The following is a 21,590-nucleotide window of genomic DNA, read 5'->3' as shown; positions in this document are numbered from 1 at the left end:
AAGGTGGAATTAGACAGAATAGTTCTTTCTTAGAACATGAGAATTAGGAGCAAGAGTAGGCAATTTACCTAAATAACCATTAAAGTAATTATACATCTTATAAATCAGTAATTGCATTTTTACCATGTATTCAGTGGTTCCCTTTGGCTTCTTGGAAACTATTTTCCTTTCCTTCTCATTGTTTATCTGACTGTCACCTTTAAAAAAGGTAGAAAATATCAAACAAAACTCATCTTTTAAACATCAATTAAATATTACTAATTATATATTAACACTCAACAATTGTTCAAAAAAAGTTGAGAAATTATCCACAACGGCTTTCAAAACACGGTACCCTACAGCTCAAGATCTTTTAAAAATACATTTAACGTTGCTTTCTTGGAAAATACATTTAACGTTGCTTTCTTCGAAAATACATTTAACGTTGCTTTCTTGGAACCAACTGCTATTTATCTGGATTTTATACCCAAGTTTATAAATCCAAAGGATAAATTGAAAACCCATCCAATGTGTATATAAATGAAATAAATTATACATGAGCAAGATTTACAGCCAATATGTTCATTTTGTAGCCATCTGGGATGGTCACTTACAAAAGAAACATGGACGTTCGCAAAGCCTAAAGGGGAATGTGGACAATATAAGATTCAGGCAGGCACAGAGCCTGAATGTATATTTGTGAGCAAAGAATCCAGACAGCATCGAAACCCCTAACCAATTAGCACTTTGATGGCTCATCTCCGTAAGACAAACTATTGATACTCAGGTAACCGATACAAGTCCAGACATTTCGGCGCCATTCCCTTTAGGCAGGAAGCATAAACAACAGGGTCAATGACCGCTTAGGACATGCCCAGCCATCAAGGCACCTGCCCCTTTATTGGCTCAGATCGAAGACAGTGATCGAGAACTGCCCAATTAATTGGGTCCAAACCGAAGGACCATCCAAAAGAGCGCAAAACTCCCCAAGGATAAAGAGAGACACTGCCATGTGTTCGACCTCTTTTGGACCTGGCGCTCCGGCAACATCCATCTCCAATCGTGGCACCACCAGAAGCAAGTTCAAGTTCAACACTCGCTACCAGACGAATGGGCCCAGCTGAACAGCAGTTACTTCTCCAGACCCAGTAGAACCAGATTCAAACAAAGGCCACTGTTCCTCTGACCTAAGCCGGGTGTCTGAAGTTAAGTACAGGTTGTCATAGTTGTTGGGTGTAGTTTAACTAGTAGTGTTTATGTTGCATGTTAATCTTGTGTGTAAATAAAGTACCATTGATCTTGAACTAATTGGTGTTTGGCTCTTTGATCGATACCCGATTGAACCTTGTGGCAGTATCATTTGATACCTGGTGACTCTGAAAGCAATATAGTATTGATATCGAAAGGAAGAAGGGCAACCTTATCGACTGCCATATTTATAGCAGGTAAAAAAGGCAACGATTTCAATGCCAGTATCAAATTAAGATTACATGTATGATTACCAAGTTATAATCACTTAGTATCTATTTTAAAAAAAAACTAAATTTAGAGCAACCCAATTATTTTTCCAATTAAGGGGCAATTTTGTGTGGCCAAACCACCTACCCTACATATCTTTGGGTTGTGGGGGTGAAACCCATGAAGGCGTGGGGGAGATCCATTATATTTATATGCTACTTTCATATATTAAAATTCTTCCATGTAATACACTTCTTGAAAATGTAACGATTACTTTGTGCAATAAGTTAACCATATGGTATTTCTGACACAAAATTTGTAATCCATTACTGCTATTTGATATAGTTTGCTACGGAGATGAAAAATTAAGAAGCAAATTGGTAAAGAGAAAGCTAATTGCAGCGCTATTGGGTTTCAGTAGATCATTGTTTCCCATGGCAGGTTGATGGAAAACGTGAAGTATGGGGTTCAGGGTGTACTAGCTAGATGGATAAAGAACTGGCTGGGCAACAGGAGACAGAGAGTAGTGTGGAAGGGAGTGTCTCAAAATGGAGAAGGGTGACTAGTGGTGTTCCACAGGGATCCGTGCTCGGACCACTGTTGTTTGTGATATACATAAACGATCTGGACGAATGTATAAGTGGTCTGATGAGCAAGTTTGCAGATGATACTAAGATTGGTGGAGTTGCAGATAGCGAGGCGGACTGTCAGAGAATACAGCAAAATATAGATAGATTGGAGAGTTGGGCAGAGAAATGGCAGATGGAGTTCAATCCAGGCAAATGCGAGGTGATGCATTTTGGAAGATCTAATTCAAGAGCGGACTATACGGTCAATGGAAGAGTCCTGGGAAAAATTGATGTACAGAGAGATCTGGGAATTCAGGTCCATTGTACCCTGAAGGTGGCAACGAAGGTTGATAGAGTGGTCAAGAAGGCATACAGCATGCTTGCCTTCATTGGACGGGGTATTGAGTACAAGAGTCAGCAGGTCATGTTACAGTTGTATCGGACTTTGGTTAGGCCACATTTGGAATACTGCGTGCAGTTCTGGTCGCCACATTACCAGAAGGATGTGGATGCTTTAGAGAGGGTGCAGAGGAGGTTCACCAGGATGTTGCCTGGTATGGAGGGTGCTAGCTATGAAGAAAGGTTGAGTTGATTAGGATTGTTTTCATTGGAAAGACGGAGGTTGAGGGGAGACCTGATTGAGGTTTACAAAATTATGAGAGGTATGGACAGGGTGGATAGCAACAAGCTTTTTCCAAGAGTGGGGGTGTCAATTACAAGGGGTCACGATTTCAAGGTGAGAGGGGGAAAGTTTAAGGGAGATGTGCGTGGAAAGTTTTTTAAGCAGAGGGTGGTGGGTGCCTGGAATGCTTTGCCAGCAGAGGTGGTAGAGGCGGGCACGATAGCATCATTTAAGATGCATCTGGGCAGATATATGAATGGGAGGGGAACAGAGGGAAGTAGATCCTTGGAAAATAGGCAACAGGTTTAGATAAAGGATCTGGATAGGCGCAGGCTCGGAGGGCCGAAGGGCCTGTTCCTGTGCTGTAATTTTCTTTGTTCTTTGTTCATTGTAGCAGACAATTCAAAACACAGAATTTGAGAGAGTGGAAGCAAGTAAGGTTCTCCATGAATAGGTCAGTTTGGCAGTTCAGAACAAATTCTGGTGTTGATGCCAGTCTCATCCATAGCAGAGCTTGTGTCATTATGTATGGTATATAGTTGGATAGGACAGAGAGCTAACGACAGGAAGAGCAAGGGATTGCAGATCGGACAAATTCTTTATGGCTGTTTCAGTCTTACCAGTGTAAGTCAGACTGTTTAAAGCGGTAGGAGAAGGGACTCGCTGGGGATTCTGTGCCATCATAACTGTCAGGACCAGTGTGAGGGGATTCGTCGACCTGTGCCTTGTCGGTGTTAACCATGTCCAGGTACGAAGGATGGAATACGACTGACAGTGAGTGCGAAGCCCAGTATTCGCAAATCCTCTTGCTCCATAATATTTCCACATTCTCCCTCCCTCTCCAGATATCCTACATCCTCAGAATTGCAACTCAAGAGTTGAAAGGGAAGCAAGAGATCCTATATAACAGGCTGACCTGGGAAGACAGAGATTGCACGACAGAAACTTGTCAAGGCTGGTTTAATAACACCTTCCAAACAAATGATTTTTACCACCTAGAAAGAAAAGGGCAGCATACCCTTGGGAAGTCAGCAAACTGCATGTTTCCCTCCAAGACACACACCTTCCTGACTTGGAATTATGTCATCATTCCTCGACTGTTGCGGTGTCGAAATCCTGGAACTCCTTCCCTATCAGCAGTGTAGGTGTACCTTCACCACATGAACTGCTGAGGTTAAAGAAAGTGGCTAACAACCATCTTATCAAGGGCAATTGGGGATGGGCAACAAAGCTGACCTTGCCAGCAATGCTCACATTCTATGAAAGATTAAACAAACTCCAGCTCTGATCCTCCTAGCGAATAAGCTACATCAGCTTCCAACCCATCCTACCCCAAGAGTCTGTAAACTGCTAACCACCCCTGGTTACCACTCCCACAACTCCTGTTACCACCACGATGCAGTGTCTCCCCATGCCACTTGCCAGGTATTGAGCTGCAACTAACTGCCATTTTTTCAAAATGCTTAATGTGTTTAAATTGCAGTTGTCGACATTTTTGGTGTCGGCGCATTAGAGCTTAAAAAAAACGTAAAAGCACACTCCCAGCTTTTGCAAAATATTCCTCAAGTGGAAGGGACATGGATCAAAGCTACCCGTCTCCATTCTCCTGCATCCCCTCCAGCTACCCAGCAATACTAGTAAAACCCAACCCACCTACTCCCAAAAAGAACAATGCCAGATTCTGGATGTTTAACAGCAGAACTAGATCAGACACCTATGCTCTTAGAAACAGATGATTCTTTCCAAAGCTCTCAAATACAGCAGTCCCCGTATTCAGAATTACCATACACCAGGATCACCCTCCCAACACAGCTATTCCACTAATCAAGACTCCTAATGAACAAGTAAACACCTTCTCATATTCACCAGTATTTCTCCAAACTCTGCCTATAACCTGCCAACAGCCAAAGTCCATCATTCACCATATTTTAGCCATTCACCAACACTTACAGAATCTTAACACATCAGGTCCAGCAGTGCTGAAATCCAGTATTCACAAATTCTCTTGCTCCATTATATTTCCACATTCTATCTACCTCTCCAGGTATCCTCCATCCTCAGAACTGCCATTCCTACAGTGGCGTCTAACCAATGTCCACCTCAACTCAGCAGTATTATATGCCAAACTACCAACAACCTGGGCTATCTTCACGTAGTTCACATTAAGAGATAGGCAAACATATGAAAATAAAAGCCATTGTTTTACAATCTCATGAAAATAGGCAATCATATAATTATGTCAAAAATATAAACACTCCCATTATATTTTGTAATAAAAATCTGCTGCTCTTATTCTGTGTAAATTAATTAATCCCATACATTATAAGACATAATTTCCAACTCATATGAGCAGTGATAGAAAAAATTCCGTACATATCTAGAACAAGCTTTCCTAATTGTATTTGCCAGAAATTCAGTTTGTGTAAACTACAGAGATGTGAACATGCAAGTTTACACTCGTGTATCCAAGTCCTTTTCCATCAAAACATATTAGTCAGTGTAAAATAAGCCTGTCTCTGCACCATAAATATATCAGAAAGTAATTTTCAAAGTAGTGAACAACAGATGCACAACAAATTACTTAAGACTTCTGAAGAATAATTTACAGTGAGAATGTATTCAGTCTCTCCTTATACCTCCAACTTACCCAGAAAGAAGTCCAGGAAAGGTAGAGTCAGAAAGGTAAGTGATGTGTATAAATCTGAAACAAATTAATGACATTCTGAAAAGAATGCTCCAAGAGTGATACTTTATCTGGAGGAAGCAAGTGGATTTAACGGAAAAGTTATTGAATGCACCAGTAAGTCCTGCCAAGCAGAGACTGGTGATGGTGGATGGGAACTAGTTGGGCCATTGGTTGATGAAGTGGTTCAGCGTCCACAAGCTGTCTTGATGAAAGATGTGGAGTAGATCCAGGGAAAAGGAAACGGTTGGGGCCAGAATTGGACTTCCTTAAAAGTGTCAGAGATTAAAAGTCACAAATGCAGGTGGCTAGAGATAGAAATCAGGTAGGATTGGAGGAGCAGTGGGGAAGAGACAATGCTGTGGTGAAATAAGAGCAGTCTGAAATGATTGGTCTACAGCATGCAATTTGCTAAGATCCTGCCTCCCCACCCCCCTTCCAGTAGCCACCACACAACACTTTTAAAATTAAAATCAAATAAATGTCACAAAGTACAAACAAAAGCTGTGGTGCACTCAAATGTCCATAGCCAGGCACCTTCAGGGTGAGATACGAGTTAAAAGGAGAGGGGAATGAAAAACAATACAACAGAGGAAAACCTCAGTTCAAAAATTAATGGTTTGCAAAGTTCTCAGACATTTGATGTGCATTTGCTCTCATTTGCAAAATTCTTACCATGATCAGTTGACATGAGAGTCAAGATAACAATATTTATAATTTCTATAAACAATACTTGCAGCTGATTTATCCCCACAACTTCGGTGAGCTGCTTATTTTTTTTTAGAAAATATTTTATTGAACCATTTGTAATTTTTAGTTTAACAAATTAACATTCTAAACAACCTAGCGGCCCGATGCACGCAACCACATCACAATAACAAACCTAACTACCCTCCCGCCCTCACTCCTAACTACCCGTATATTAGATTCACTGTCCTTATTTTACACTGTCATGCCTCCCATTTTCTCCCCCCTTTTCCCTTCCCCCCTCTCTGCTGACCTTCTGTTTTCCTTAAAGAAGTGGTTGAACGGCTGCCACCTCCAAGCAAACCCCCGAGTTGAACTTCTCAAGGCGAACTTAATATTTTCCAGCCTGAAAAACCCTGCTATGTTGCTAACCCACACTGCTGACTTTGGGGGTTCCAAGTCCTTCCATCCTAGCAAAATCCGTCTCTGGGCAACCAGGGAGAAGGACAGAACATCGGCCTCCCACCCCCCCAGGGCCCCCGAATCTCTCACTACCCCAAATATTGCCATTTCTGGATTCGGAGTCCCCCTCCATTTCAGGACTTCTGACATTGGGGGCGCGATTCTCCGCTGCCCACGACGGGTCGGAGAATAGCGGGAGGGCCTTCCCAACATTTTTCCCGCCCTCCCGCAATTCTCCCCCCCCCCCCCCCCGCTATTCTCTCCCCCCCCCCCCCCCCCCCCCCACGGCCGCCCCACGACACGAATCGCTGCTCGCCGTTTCTTACGGCGAACAGCGATTCTCCCCAGGCCGATGGACCGAGTTCCCAGGCCTTTACGGCAGTTTTCACGAACGCAATCACAACTGCTCTCACCGTTCGTGAAAACGGCCGCAAAGTGACGTCCCGGACAACCATGGCACCGATTGGCACGGCCGCACCACGGCCGGCATGGGCCTGCGATCGGTGGGCACCGATCGCGGGCAGCGGGTCCGATACCCGCGCACTATTTGTTCCTCCGCCGCCCCGCAGGATCAGTCCGCGGGACGGCTGAGGGGCATGACAGCCTGCGCATGCGCCGGTTTGACGCGTCTGTGTGATGACGTCATCCGCGCATGCGCGAGTTGGAGCCGTCCAAACCGCGCATGCGCGGCTGACGTCATCATGCGTGTCAGCCGCCGTGACGCTTGGCGCGCGGACTTAGCGATGGTCGCTAAGCCCGCGATGCCGTGCTTCACGGGGCCACGCTGCTAGCCCCGCCCAGGGGGGAGAATCGGGTCCCGGGAGGGGGCGGGGAGGTTGCCGTGAAACACGGCCAGTTTCACGGCAGCCTTTACGACTCGCCACATTTGCGGAGAATCGCGCCCGACGTCCGCAAATCCCTGGCAGAATCCCCTCAACTTCGGACACACCCAGAACATATGCACATGATTCGCCAGGCTTCCACCACAGCGTCCACACCTATCCTCCACTTCATCGAAAAACCTACCCATCCGGGCTACCGTCATGTGGGCCCTATGAACCACCTTGAACTGGATCAGGCTAAGACTTGGACACGACGAGAATGAATTGACTCTCTTCAAGGCCTTTTCCCATAGTCCGACCTCCAGCTCCTCTCCCAACTCTTCCTCCCACTTCCCTCCACGAGTCCCAATCCCTCACACCCCACTTCTCCCAGCCCCAACTCTTGCCGTGTGTTCACCATACCCTCCGAGGCTGAATGTGCTGTTCTTAGCAAAGGACGCAGCTTTGTACCCTTATGTCCCCACCTCAATTAATTCCAGGCTCGACATGATGTTGAACTCTTCTTTTGTCGCCTTCGTCTCCGTGCCCACTTCTTTGGGCAAGAATCCTCCCCCCATTCCACTGATCCTTTCATGTGCCTCCAACATTCTTTATCCAAGTGGACCCACCCGCCGGGACAATTACCTGCACCTTGATCTTTTAATTGAGAACTGTCGACGGGACATAGCTCTTTTCTCTCCCTACAGATGCTGACAGACCTGCTGAGATTTTCCAGCATTTTCTCTTTTGTTTCTTCCTCCCACTTCCTCTTTACCTACCCAATTGGGACCCCTTCCCCTCCATCAATTCCTTGTATATCTCCGAGACCCACCCCTCCCCAATCCCCATTTTAGACATTACCTTATCTTGTAGTCCCCTTAGGAGAGGCGAGGAAAGTTTTCTCTCTTAAATGTCTCAGGGGCTGGTTTGGCTCACTGAGTTAAATCGCTGGCTTTGAAAGCAGACCAAGCAGGCCAGCAGCACGGTTCGATTCCCGTACCAGCCTCCCCGGACAGGCGCCGGAATGTGGCGACTAGGGGCTTTTCACAATAACTTCATTGAAGCCTACTTGTGACAATAAGCGATTTTCATTTCATTTCATTTTCAAATTGTATTCCTCAAGTAACTTTTGTCATAGCTGCAAGTCAAAATCCTCCACATTTCAATAGGATCATGCATAAAAAATTCCCATGGAAACATGCTTAATATCTACCTCAGAGAACTGTATTGATAAAAATAACGGCGAGTGCTTCCAATTCATTGCCAAACCAGTTTGATTAATACTAAACAAACATTGCAGAATTCTGATGTAATTTGGATTCAAAGTTGAATGTCATTGCACAGCAGCCAACCCATGGCTCTGAAATAGATGAGCGCATATATGCTTTGCTCAATGTTTGCTCCTCCAGGAGCACAGCGATCTCCTGCGTTGTGGTAAGCACCCATGACATGTCCGACAATGTCGATAAACAAGCAGCACTGACTATAAATTCAGAGAACAATACAAGTAGAAGACAGTATTTTGAGTTCATTTTTCTTACTGTTTCTGCCACAGAAACATGCAGACATTATTGATTTTAGGGTTGCAGTACTTGTGGGAGTTCCTCATTATCACCAAAGCAAAAATCCATCCTGGATCCTAACTAGGAACAGAGTATTTAAGCTTCTTGTTCCACAGCTCAACTAAACAAAGAATCCTCTGAAAAATATACCTAAAGATGAATGCAAAGCTGTACTATATGGTTATGTTTCTATAAAAAACTACATTTAAAAAGGCCTTGAAATGAAATGAAATTAAATTAAATGAAAAATCGCTTATTGTCACGAGTAGGCTTCAAATGAAGTTACTGTGTTCGGGGAGGTTGTTACAGCAATCAAACCATGCTGCTGGCCTGCTTGGTCTGCTTTCAAAGCCAGCGATTTAGCCCAGTGTGCTAAACAGCTCCTGTGGTTGTATCCGATTTACACACAGCAGTTAAAACTGGGGATACTTTGAGGTAGGTTTCCAACTTTCATATTTTGAATTCAATTCTATCGGAATGGGTGATTGGTCTCCTGCTGGCAACTTGGGAGAAACGGCCCTTTCACGTGCCGTTCGTGCATTTGCAGTACCCTGGCTATTGTGGCTTGCAAGACGTGTTATGTGAACATTGCTGGTCCTTTTTAAGTTCATTTGTGGTGGGTTTTTCAGGGGGTTTCCCGCTGGCTGTGCTGGCGGGTTCCCCACTGCTATACAATAACACTCCGTCACTTTTTTGGGCCATGGGGTGTTTCTCATGTTTAGCCCACACGTAGAATTTGTTTCAGCGCTAGGGAGCTGAACTCAGAGATCTGACCGCCATTTTGAAAGGGTGTCCTGATTTTTAAGTGAGCTTATGGGTCCCCCACCCATGGGAAATGTCATCCTGACACACATGGACACTACCCCCCAAAGGTGAAACACCACACTATGGAGTCCCTGCCCCCCCCCCCCCCCCCCCAACCAAACCTCCTGGTGGCCCCTACTTACCTGCCCTGCACTCCACTCTCTTTAAACCACCCCTCCGTCCGCCTTTCATGGACATGTCCCCCCCCTCGGCCCCTGACCCTTGGCCCTAGCACCCAGGCAGTGCTCCTGTTAGCTTCACAGTGTCACCAGTGCACCTTCCGGGGGTGAGCCGGGGCCATCCAGATCTGACACTGAACACCCAGGAGTCAGGGGTGAGCTGGCAAGGTGGATACAGAACTGGCTAGGTCATAGAGGCAGAGAGTAGCAATGGAAGGGTGCTTTTCTAATTGAAGTGCTGTGACTAGTGGTGTTCTGCAGGGATCAGTGCTGGGACCTTTGCTGTTCGTAGTATATATAAATGATTTGGAGGAAAATGTAACTGGTCGGATTAGTAAGTTTGCAGACGATACAAAGGTTGGTGGAATTACAGATAGTGATGAGGACTGCCAGAGGATACAGCAGGATTTAGATCGTTTGGAGACTTGGGCGGAGAGATGGCAGATGGAGTTTAATCCGGACAAATGTGAGGTAATGCATTTTGGATCGTCTAATGAAGGTAGGGAATATACAGTGAATGGTAGAACCTTCAAGAGTATTGAAAGTGAGAGAGATCAAGGTGTACAGGTCCACAGGTCACTGAAAGGGGCAACATAGGTGGAGAAGGTAGTCAAGAAGGAATACAGCATGCTTGCCTTCATTGGCCGGGGCATTGAGTATAAGAATTGGCAAGTCATATTGCAGCTGTATAGAACCTTAGTTAGGCCACACTTGGAGTATAGTGTTCAATTCTGGTCGCTACACTACCAGAAGGATGTGGAGGCTTTAGAGAGGGTGCAGAAGAGATTTACCAGGATGTTGCCTGGTATGGAGGGCATTAGCTATGAGGAGCGGTTGAATAAACTCGGGCTGTTCTCACTGGAACGACGGAGGTTGAGGGGGGACATGATAGAGATCTACAAAATTATGAGGGGCATAGACAGAGTGGATAGACAGAGGCTTTTCCCCAGGGTAGAAGGATCAATTACTAAGGGGCATAGGTTTAAGGTGCGAGGAGCGTTTAAGGTGCGAGGAGCAAGGTTTAGAGGAGATGTACGAGGCAAGTTTTTTTTACACAGAGGGTAGTGGGTGCCTGGAACTCGCTGCCGGAGGAGGTGATGGAAGCAGGGACATTAGTGACATTTAAGGGGCATCTTGGCAAATACATGAATAGGATAGGAATAGAGGGATATGGACCCAGGAAGTGTAGAAGATTGTAGTTTAGTCGGGCAGCATGGTCGGCACGGGCTTGGAGGGCTGAAGGGCCTGTTCCTGTGCTGCACTGTTCTTTGTTCTTTGTCTCCGATGGCCTGGGAGAGCCCCCCTCCCGGGTGCCGTTCCACCTGGTCCACGTTTTTGTGGGCCAGTACTGATTGGTGCATGGCTGCAGCCTCCTGGAGAGGCAGGTGAATTGAGGGAAGCCGGTGTATCCCAGGTTAAGTAGGCTTCAAGTAGGTTTACTTCCATGAATGCCATTTGATCCCGCCCCTTTTGAACAGAATTCCGATTGCGACGCCTCGTAGTACTTGGGTGAACGCTGTGAGGTGCGTAGGCTGCCGGGAGGCCTGTGGGAGGGCTCTCCTGGGATTCTCCAGCCATGTTGTGCTCTGACACGAGTACAATGCAGCCAGAGAATCGTGTCCTTGGTATTCGGCCTGTCCAATTACATTATATGACACTTAACTAAAATAGAGATCAGTTGCCAAATACAGGTCCATTTCCCCAATGCATGCAGTGCACTTCCACACTATACAATCTAACAATTGCACACAGGTTTGTATCGTTCCCTCATTTGTTAAATATTACTAATATCTGCATCCAAGTCATTAAACTAAACAAGTAAAAAAGAACAATCCTAACTGAACATGTGGGATACTAGTGGTGACAGGTCTCCAAAAGCATTCAAATCCAATAAGGGATTCCATGAATCCTTAATCCACCACAGATTACTTCTAATTTCCACAAGACTTTATTCTGTAGCTTTGAGGTACTTTATCAGAAAATTCCTAATGGTTGAGTTAACAATGTCTATTGCCGAGGGTGGGGAGGACCCTGCTACACAGGCCGGGGGGGGGACTTGCTTCATTATCATTGGGCGGCAAACGTGGACAAGGTGCGGCGGTGGTGTGAAGGAGAAGGGGTAGAGTGGGTTAGGATGGAGGAGGAATCTTGTAAGGAGTCTAGTTTGAGGGCTATGGTGATGGCAGCATTGCCAATGGCTCCGAGTAGGTATTCAGGGAGCCCAGTGGTGCAGTCCACGGTGAAGATATGGAATCAGCTGAGGAGGCATTTTAGGATGGAAGGGATGTTGGTGCTAACACGCTGTGCGAGAATCATGAGTTTGAGTCGGGGGAGATGGATAGTGTATACAGGAGGTGGAGGGAAGTGGGATTGGTCAAGGTGAGGGATTTGTATGTGCAGGAAGGACTCGCTAGTCTGGAAGAGCTCAGGGAGAGGGTAGAGCTGCCGAGGGTAAGTGAGTTCAGGTATCTGCAGGTTAGGGACTTTGCGCAAAAGGTTTGGAGGGGGTTTCTTAGGTTCCCAGGAAACACCCTGTTGGAACAACTGCTGCTTCCAAATGTGGAAGGGGAGGGAAGAATTGGGGATATATACACAAGTGGCTGGGGGAGCAGGGAGGTGAGCGGGCGGTGAAGATCAGGGAGAAATAGGAAGCGGAGTTGGGATGGGAGATCAATTGGGGAGTGAGGCACTGCGAAGGGTAAACGGGACCTCCTCTTGAGCAAGGATGAGCCTGATACAGTTTAAGGTGGTGCACAGGGTGCATATGACTTGGCCGAGAATGAGTGAGTTCTTTCAGGGGTTAGCACATGAGTGTGAGAGGTGTGGGCGGGGACCAGCGAATCATGCGCACATGTTTTGGGGTTCCAAAAAATTGGGAAAATTCTGGGAGGTCTTAGCCAGCGTAGTGGAGGAAGAGGTGGGCCCCGACCCTTTGGTGGCAATATTTGGTGTCGGAGCTCATGGAGAGGAGGAAGGTCGATATTGTGGCCTTTCCCGCTCTGATTATGCTGGAGTGGCAGTCGGCATCGCCACCAAGGGGTAGCAACACGGTTGGTTGACCTGTACGACTTCCTGCGGTTTGAGAAGGTAAAGTATAAGTCATTATAAAATGTTTTTTATTGAGTTTTCATATTTTATATCCAACAAATTACAAATTATTAGAGAGAAAAAAAAACACGCAAAAATTAACATGTATATTTACAGGTAAGCATCTTCATAATAACTGTGGCCGCCCCCTTTAGCCGGCATACATATTTTACATTCCCCAATATGGCCGAGGCACATGTTTATAGGCATTTATTTACAGTTTGGTTTTGGGCCTTAGCTAGCCATCAAACCCCCATAATGAACCCGTAGCCCCCCCCCCCCCCCCCCCCCCCCCCCCCGGCTACCTTCCCCCGATTCACGTCCATTTTCCCCTGATTCTTGGACACCCGACTATTCTTCCTCTTGTACGTTGGCCACAAACAGGTCCCGGAACAATTGCATGAATGGCTCTCACGTTCTGTGGAAGCCGTCGTCTGACCCTCGGATGGCGAATTTGATTTTCTCTATTTGGAGAGATTCCGAGAGGTCGGACAGCCAGTCTGCAGCTCTGGGCGGTGCTGCTGACCGCCAGCCAAACAGGATTCTACGGCGGGCGATCAGGGAGGCAAAGGCAAGGGCGTCCGCCCTCCTCCCCAGGAATAGATCTGGCTGGTCTGAAACCCCGAAGACCGCCACTATCGGGCATGGCTCCACCCTCACCCCCACCACTTTGGACATAGCCTCGAAGAAGGCTGTCCAGTACTCTACAAGTCTGGGGCAAGACCAGAATATGTGGGCGTGGTTGGCCGGGCCTCTTTCGCACCGTTCACATCTGTCCTCCACCTCCGGGAAGAACTTACTCATACGGTTTCTTGTTAAGTGGGCTATATGTACCACTTTTAGTTGCGTCAGGCTGAGCCTTGCGCACGTGGAGGTGGAGTTAACCCTATGCAGTGCTTCACTCCAGAGTCCCCACCCTATCTCAATCCCCAGGTCGTCCTCCCATTTCATTCTTGTTGCGTCCAGTACGGTGTCGTCCCTTTCTACCAGTCGGTCATGCATGTCGCTACAGTTCCCTTTCTCTAGGATACTTGCGTCCAGTAGGTCTTCCAGTAGTGTCTGTCGTGGCGGTTGTGGGTACGTTCTTGTCTCCTTTCGTGGGCAGTTTTTGAGCTGCAGGTACCGTAGCTCGTTCCCCCCCCCCGCTAGCCGAAATTTCTCTGTCAGTTCGTCCAGTGTTGCAATCCTGTCGTCCGTGTATAGGTCCCTGTCAGTGTCCCCCCCGTCCTGCCTCCACCTTTTGAAGGTGGCGTCAGTCAGTGCTGGTGTGAACCTATGGTTGTTGCAGATGGGAGCCTTGTCCGACATTTTGGTCAGGCCAAATTGCTACCGCAGTTGGTTCCAGGATTGGAGGGTGGCTGTCACCACTGGGCTGCTGGAGTGTTTTTTGGGTGGGGATGGGAGTGCTGCCGTGGCTAGGGCCCGGAGGGAGGTCCCCATTCAGGAGGCCTCCTCCGCACGCACCCACTCGGCTTCTGGCTCCTGGATCCATCCCCTTACCCGCTCGGCTGTTGCCGCCTAGTGGTAGAATTGAAGATTCGGGAGGACTAGCCCCACCCTGGATTTAGTTCTTGCTTTTGCTCATGTTGAGTTTGTAGCCCGAGAAGGCTCCAAACTCTTTCAGGAGCGTGATGATTCCTTCCAAACTGCTTTGTGGGTCCGAGATGTAGAGGAGCAGATCATCTGCATAGAGTGAGACTCTGTGCTCTCTGCCTCCCCTTCAGATCCCTCTCCAATTTTTTGCTGCCCTGAGCGTGATTGCTAGCGGTTCAATTGCTAGTGCGAACAGCAGCGGGGACAGTGGGCATCCTTGTCTGGTGCCCCTGTGCAGCTGGAAGTATTGGGAGTTGGTATTGTTGGTCCGTACACTTGCCATGGGAGCGTTGTATAGGAACTTTACCCAAGCGGTGAACCCTGTTCCAAGCCCGAACCGCTCCAGTACCTCTATGAGGTATTTCCATTCGACTCTGTCGAAGGCCTTTTCTGCGTCCAGGGAGACGATCACCTCTTGTATTCTCTCCCCGGAAGGGGTCATTATCATGTTCAGCAGGCGCCTGATGTTCGAGGTAAGCTGTCTACCTTTGACGAAGCCCGTCTGGTCGTCTGTGACCACCTCAGGTACACAGTCTTCTAGCCTTTTGGCTAGGATTTTGGCGTCTGCGTTCAGCAGAGATATGGGTCTGTATGACCCACATTCCGTTGGGTCTTTGTCTTTCTTAGGTACCAGCGAGATTGAGGCCTGTGCTAACGTGGGTGGCAGTGTGCCTCTAGCTAGCGAGTCTGTGAACATCTCCCGCAGGTGTGGGGCCAGCGCTGTCGCGAATTTTTTGTAGAAGTCCGCCGGGAATCCGTCCGGTCCCGGCGCCTTCCCCGTCTGCATGGAGCTAATGCTGTCCATGATCTCTCCCAGTGCTAGTGGTGCTTCCAGGTCCCGTTTTCTGCCCTCTCCCACGACTGGTATGTCCAGTCCATCAAGGAACCGGTTCATCTCAGCCTTCCCCGTTGGGGGCTCTGAGGTGTACAGTTCCTGGTAGAAGGCCTTGAAGGTTTTGTTAATCCTCTCTGGTTCGGTTTCCAACGTGCCTCTGGTACCCCTGATTTGCGCAATTTCTCTGGTGGCTGCCTGCTTTCTCAGCTGGTGTGCCAACAGGCGGCTGGCTTTGTCTCCGTGTTCGTACAGGGTCCCGCGTGCCTGGCGGAGTTGGTGCACTGCTTTCCTGGTGGAGAGCAGGTCAAAGTTCCTTTGTAGTTCTTTTCCCTCCGCCAGGAGCTCTACGGTCGGGGCCGCGGAGTATTTACGGTCTACCTCCAGTATTGAGTCGACCAGCTTCTGCTTAGCCACCCTTTCCTGCCTATCTCTTTGCACTTTGAAGGCAATGATTTCCCCTCTTAGTACGGCCTTAAGCGCTTCCCAGAATGTGGAGGATGAGACCTCCCCGTTTTGGTTGTTCTCCATGTACTCCGCTATGGCTTATCCTTTCGCTGAAGGCCTTGTCAGCTAGTAAGGCACCGTCCAACCTCCATGTGGGGTGCTGGGCCCTTCCCGTCTCCAGCCGCACGTCCATGTAGTGTGGAGCGTGGTCTGATATCACAATTGCGGAGTATTCCACTTTGTCTATCCCTGGAAGCACCGTTTTCCCCACCACAAAGAAGTCAATTCTGGTGTACACGTTGTGTACTGGGGAGAAGAAGGAGAATTCTTTCTCCCCCGGGTGGGCGAATCTCCAGGGGTCCACTGCTCCCATCTGCTCCATAAAGTGACTGAGTTCCCTTGCCATGCTTGAGGTTTTCCCCGTTTTGGGGTTTGATCTGTCCGTCTTTGGATCCTGTACACAGTTGAAGCCCCCCCCCCCCATGATTAATCGATGCGTCGCTATGTCCGGGATTTCTGCCATGGTCTTTTTGATGAAACTCGTGTCGTCCCAGTTGGGCGCGTACACGTTGACTAGAACTACCGGCGCCCCATCCAGGGCCCCGCTGACCATTGTCCTCTTGCCGATCAGGATCGCCACCCCCCTGGCCCATGTCCCATAGCAGGAATGGTAGGTTTGTCCCACCCAGCCCTTTCTTACCCGCAGTTGGTCCTGCTCCCTCAGGTGCGTCTCTTGGAGGAAGACTATGTTGGCCCTCATGTTTCTGAGGTGGGTGAGGACTCTAGATCTCTTCACTGGGCCACTGGCTTTGCCTCGCCCCTCCCCACCCCCCCCCCCCCCCCCCCCCCCCCCCCGTCTGCATGTCGTTGCCCCTTGCCAGGGGTCCCTACCCCCCTGGTGTTTTTCCAGCCCGTGCTCCTCGACGAACCTATTCGCCTCAGCAGGGGCTGTAAAGAAATATTCCTTGTTTTGGTATGTGACCCAGAGTTTCGCTGGGTACAGCATACCAAAATGCACTTTGCTCCTGTAGAGAGCTGCTTTCGCTCTGTTGAACTCAGCCCGTCTCTTAGTTATGTCTGCTCCAAGATCCTCATAGATTCGGATGGCGTGCCCTTCCCATTTGCAGGCTCTATTTTCCTTAGCCCAGCGCAGGATTGTCTCCCTATCCCGGTACCGGTGCAGTTTGGCTATGACTGCTCTCGGTTGTTCCCCTGCCTTGGGCTTCGGGCGCAGCGACCGATGTGCTCTGTCCATTTCCGGTGGGGTGGGGAAAGTGTTCCTCCCCACTAAGTTGCCCAGCATCGCAGCCACGTATGCTGTGGGGTTTCTACCCTCGGTCCCCTCTGGCAGGCCCACTATCCTAACATTTTGCCTTCTCGAGCTGTTTTCCTGGTCATCTACCCTGCCCTTCAGGCTCCTGTGTTGCGCCCAGTCTCGCCACTTCCCTCTCCAGGGCCGTGACCCGGTCGCTCATGTCGGTCGCTGCTTTCTCCAGTTTTTTAATGGTTGCCTCATGGGCTTCCAGTTTCTCCCCTTGGGCTTCCAGTTTCTCCCCTTGGGCATCCACTTTCTCCTCCAATCTGGTCAGAGCCTGCTGCACCCCTGACATGGCCCTGGTCACTGCTGCCTGTACTGCGGCCTCTGCGTCTGCTTTCCCCTCTGCCTTGATTGCCTGCAGCTGCTCCCTCAGCACCTCGGTAAAGGCTGCCTTCCAATTCCAGCCCCCCTCTAGCCCCAGGGGAGAGGGCACCTGTCTGTCCAGCTCTTTTTGATGCGGCGATACATCCGTCCTGCCGCTTCGTGTGCTGATTCGCTCGCCTGAGCTGGCTTGCCCTTTGTCTCGTCTGCTTCTGGTGCCCCCTCTCCCTTGGCTCCCTTTTGGCGTTTTTTTCTCCCTCTTCCCTTTCATCTTTTCTTCTCCCCTTGTTTTTCTTATCCCCCCTTTTCTGCACCCTATTTTAATTTTATTTATTTATTTATTTATTATATTTTTTATTTATTTTTTGTCTCTTCCTTTTTTCCCCCTCTCCTCCCTTCTTTCCTTTACCATTTTATTTATTTATTTATTAATTATTTTCTCCCCCCCGCTTTTATGCAACTCCTCTCAGGTGGGCTTACTTTTGATGGGAGTGAGTGTGAAAAGAGAGAAAATTGTACATATACCCCTCCCCCCTCTTTCTTTAAGTTTTCTTTTGGTTTTTAAAAAAATAAAAGTCCTTTTTTTTCTTCTCCCCCTTCCTTTCTCCTCACTCACCCAGGAGAGAGAGAGAGAGGCTTTTTCCCAGTCCCTTTGTCCTTGCCTCGTGGTGGTCGCTGCCGGTTTTTGGGGGGGGGGGGGTTGGGCCGGTCCCCGCTGCTCGGTCACTGCTGCCGCACTTCGCACCCCGCGTCCTCCCGGTGGGGGTTGTTAGGTTGCTGGTCGCTGCCGCCGGCTGGGCCCCCCTTCGGTCCCGGCCGCTGCCGCACCGCTCCTGCGTTGGGGGGGGGGGGGGGGACCTGCCGCTGCCGCACCGCTCCGCTCCTGGCCTGCGTTGGGGGGGGGGGGGGGGGGGGGTGGACCTGCCACCACCGCACCGCTCCTGCTGCCGCCGCCGAGAATCCTCCGCCGACAGGTTTGTTTGGGGGGGGGGGGCGTCCCTTTCCTTCCCTTCCCTGCTCTTTGCCGCTACGGAGAGAAAGGCCCCGACTTCGTTACCTTGCGGGAGCCCCTCTCCGTGCGACCGCTCCGCTTGCCGACCGGAAGTGCTCTCGGTAAAGTATAAGTTAATGGGCTCAGCAGGGAAGTTTGAGAAAATATGGGGGATGTTTGTGACAGTGTTTGAGGAGCTGTTCGTCGCGCCGGGGGGGTGAAAAAAGGGGAAAATCTGTACAGACTGCATAGTTGATTGTTGGGAAGTATGTTTCCCAGGGTGTTTATTGGGTGTAACCTGCTTTGATACATGTTTGTAATAAAAATACATTTAAAGAAAAAACAATGTCTATCGGAGTGCTTCTATCAAATAACTTAGCATTGATCAACTCTGTAAGATTTCAACTTTTCCAGAAACTGTTCCGCATGTCTCTGATGATGCCTTGCTCCAAGTGATTATACCTGTATTATGATCTTCTGATACTGTCAAGCATTTGGCCTATTACTGAAGTGAAACTAACAGGCCTGAAATTACCTGGCTCTGCCTATCCCAGTGCATACTAAGTTAAACGTCTGTCCAGACTTGTCCCCAACCTCGATGCAAACACTCAACTCGCTAGATTTTCCCCTCAACCCTCCTTGCCCTCTCCAAATTAATTTCCTCCACAAGATCGACATCTTGGCCCCATGATCCATTTCCCTGCAAACCCCTGATCACCCAAATTTCCTCCCTCGCTCCCATTTTAACAGATATTGTAAATAATTACCAACAATCAAGAACAACTTGTATTTATACAGCCCCTTAAATTTAGTGAAATGCCCCAAGGCACGTCAAAGGAGCATTGCCAATTAAGATTTTCTACCAAGCTATGAGGAAATATTAGGGTCAATTGATCAAAGAGATTGATTTTACATAGTATCTGAGAGGAGGAAAGAGAGGGGAAAAGGTAGAAAGGTTTGGGAACTCCACATCACAAGGCTTTGGCAGCTGACAGCATGACCGCGGTGAAGTGATTAAAATTGAGAATGGTCAAGTAGCCAGAATGGAGGTTAAAGGGCTGTAAGACATTACAGAAATAGGGAGGTACAACACCAGGAAAGGATTCAAAAGCACAGAAGAGAATTTTAATAGAGGCATTGTTTAACCTGGAGTCAACGTAGGTAGACGAGCACATGGTTCATGGGCGAATGAGAGTTGTTTAGAGTTAGGAAATGGACAGAGTTTGACGACCTGAGGTTTAGGAAGAGCAGGTGTGGAAGGCCAGCGAGCATTGGTAAAAAGGCATGGATGAGGGTTTCAACAGATGAGCTGAGGCAGGGACAGAGTGAGGCAACATAACACAAAATATGCTTATTTTCACTTCTGTTAAGAATGAATATATGGCCGAAAGCTCATCTGGGGATCAAATATGATAAAGTGTAATTTGTTGATAAGAGCCATGCCACCATAAGTGGCAAGTAATGGAAAGTATAGCCAGACAAGAGACTTCACTTAGGGGGAAGGTGCTATCATCCTTCAACCAGGTTTAAGACCATGATAGTAATGCTATCATCCCAATGCAATCATGGATGGCAAGGACTTTGTTCACAAGTGAACAGACATACTGCTGGGTAATTGGAGAAGGGCTTTGATAGCTGATCGCTAGCAGATGCCACAGGACCAGCACTGAGAAGGGCAAGCTGAACAGATAGGGGATTGGTAAGATTAGCCTCCATCCCTATTAGATATTCTGCATGAGAAGGCTGTAGGGAGAGTAGAATGAGACAGCTGGGGTTGCTGCTCGAAACGGGGCAATGGCAAATTCCTCAATGGCCCTTTGGAGGATTATATAGGGAAGCTGAAGATCTATCTCAGACAGAGTCAAGTCGGGAGAGTTGAAAAATGGAGGACCATTGATTACGAAACATGAATGGAAATAGAGAAAACTAAAGTTACAAAGTTCTGGAGCATATAGCAATATCTTGGTAGTATACAGGGAATTGTTGCCTCTCCTCAAGTACTGTCCTCTGACTTAACTATTGTCACCATCTTCTACCTCGGATATCGTTAAATTCTGACCCATTATAACCTCTCTTATCTCTCCCAACGGCCATTAATATATGCTGTTGACTGGGTCTGTGACCGCCTCTCCCACAGGTCTTGGCCTGAATTTTCCCCAAACCAGGTTTCTATCCATCTAACAGCATCAAAAAGAGCCTAAACAAATGGCTGAACAACAGTGTTTATGACCATAGTGCATTATTGCCTCGATCTTCTCTGCAGTTTTCTCAGTTCATCTCACAAATGTTCCTTCAATGCAACTATTTCACTTTTCCGTTAGTGAGATTGCCCTTTCTTGGTTTCACTCTTGCAATTCTACTGACTGGCCCCTTCCTCATTATCTGTTAATAGTGAACAACATCATCCAAAGCAAGAGTGCCAACTTCCATAATGCTGACAACACCCAACTCTATCTCTCCATAACTACAATTGGATGAATCGCATCACTCCACAAGGTATTCAGTCCCCAACAGAAACTCTAACCTCAATGTGAGTTTCCTGTCCCTCCCCAAGAGCTGTCTCAGGCTGAACCAGATTGCTCACAAACAGAATTTCAAACTGAACTTCTGCCCTATCATCCCCATCACAAAACAATGGCAACTCCCACCTCTGCTATCTCAGTCCACCTGTCACTGCACTCTTAAAAAAACATCAAAAGAAACCCTAAAAACTAAAATGGTGAAACAACTCTCCTTCATCCCATTTCTTGGCAATTAGTCATTTATGTAATTTATATATGTACTGAAGAGATATATAATAATTTTAAATCTCAGTGCGATGTTTACAGGATGTAGATAAGCATCAGTGTATGGACCATCACATCAGTTAGTGCTTTCACAGTAGACTTTGAAGATAGTGATGGTTGTGTGCTGGAACCAACCTGTAATGCTATTTCTATTAGTTGATCACTTAAAATTTTGAACTAGTAAAATGTCAATCAGTTGTTACCATTGAGAGAGAAGTACACAGAAACATGGGGCCTCACGGTAGCATGGTGGTTAGCATCAATGCTTCACAGCTCCAGGGTCCCAGGTTCGATTCCCGGCTGGGTCACTGTCTGTGTGGAGTCTGCACGTCCTCCCCGTGTGCGCGTGGGTTTCCTCCGGGTGCTCCGGTTTCCTCCCACAGTCCAAA

The 21,590-nt window shown here is 47.9% G+C and overlaps 1 protein-coding gene across 9 annotated transcripts in view; it reads right to left on the bottom strand.

The window, feature by feature from the left end:
• The window catches only part of LOC119967347 (nuclear receptor coactivator 7-like), a 169,463-nt gene that overhangs the window by 75,279 nt on the left and 72,594 nt on the right, over positions 1 to 21,590 (bottom strand). For 8 of the 9 annotated variants that reach the window (XM_038799744.1, XM_038799746.1, XM_038799751.1 and 5 more), the window contains one exon: positions 124 to 197. The exons of the other annotated variant lie outside the window; for it this stretch is intronic. In XM_038799744.1, coding sequence (XP_038655672.1) covers positions 124 to 197 — 74 coding nt within the window. The remainder of the gene's footprint in view (positions 1 to 123; positions 198 to 21,590) is intronic. 9 annotated transcript variants of the gene reach the window in all.

Source organism: Scyliorhinus canicula, chromosome 6, assembly GCF_902713615.1.
Source record: "Scyliorhinus canicula chromosome 6, sScyCan1.1, whole genome shotgun sequence".
NCBI classification, from domain to species: domain Eukaryota; kingdom Metazoa; phylum Chordata; class Chondrichthyes; order Carcharhiniformes; family Scyliorhinidae; genus Scyliorhinus; species Scyliorhinus canicula.
Note: the sequence above shows the minus strand (reverse complement) of the source record. Positions and strands in the feature narration are given on the sequence as shown.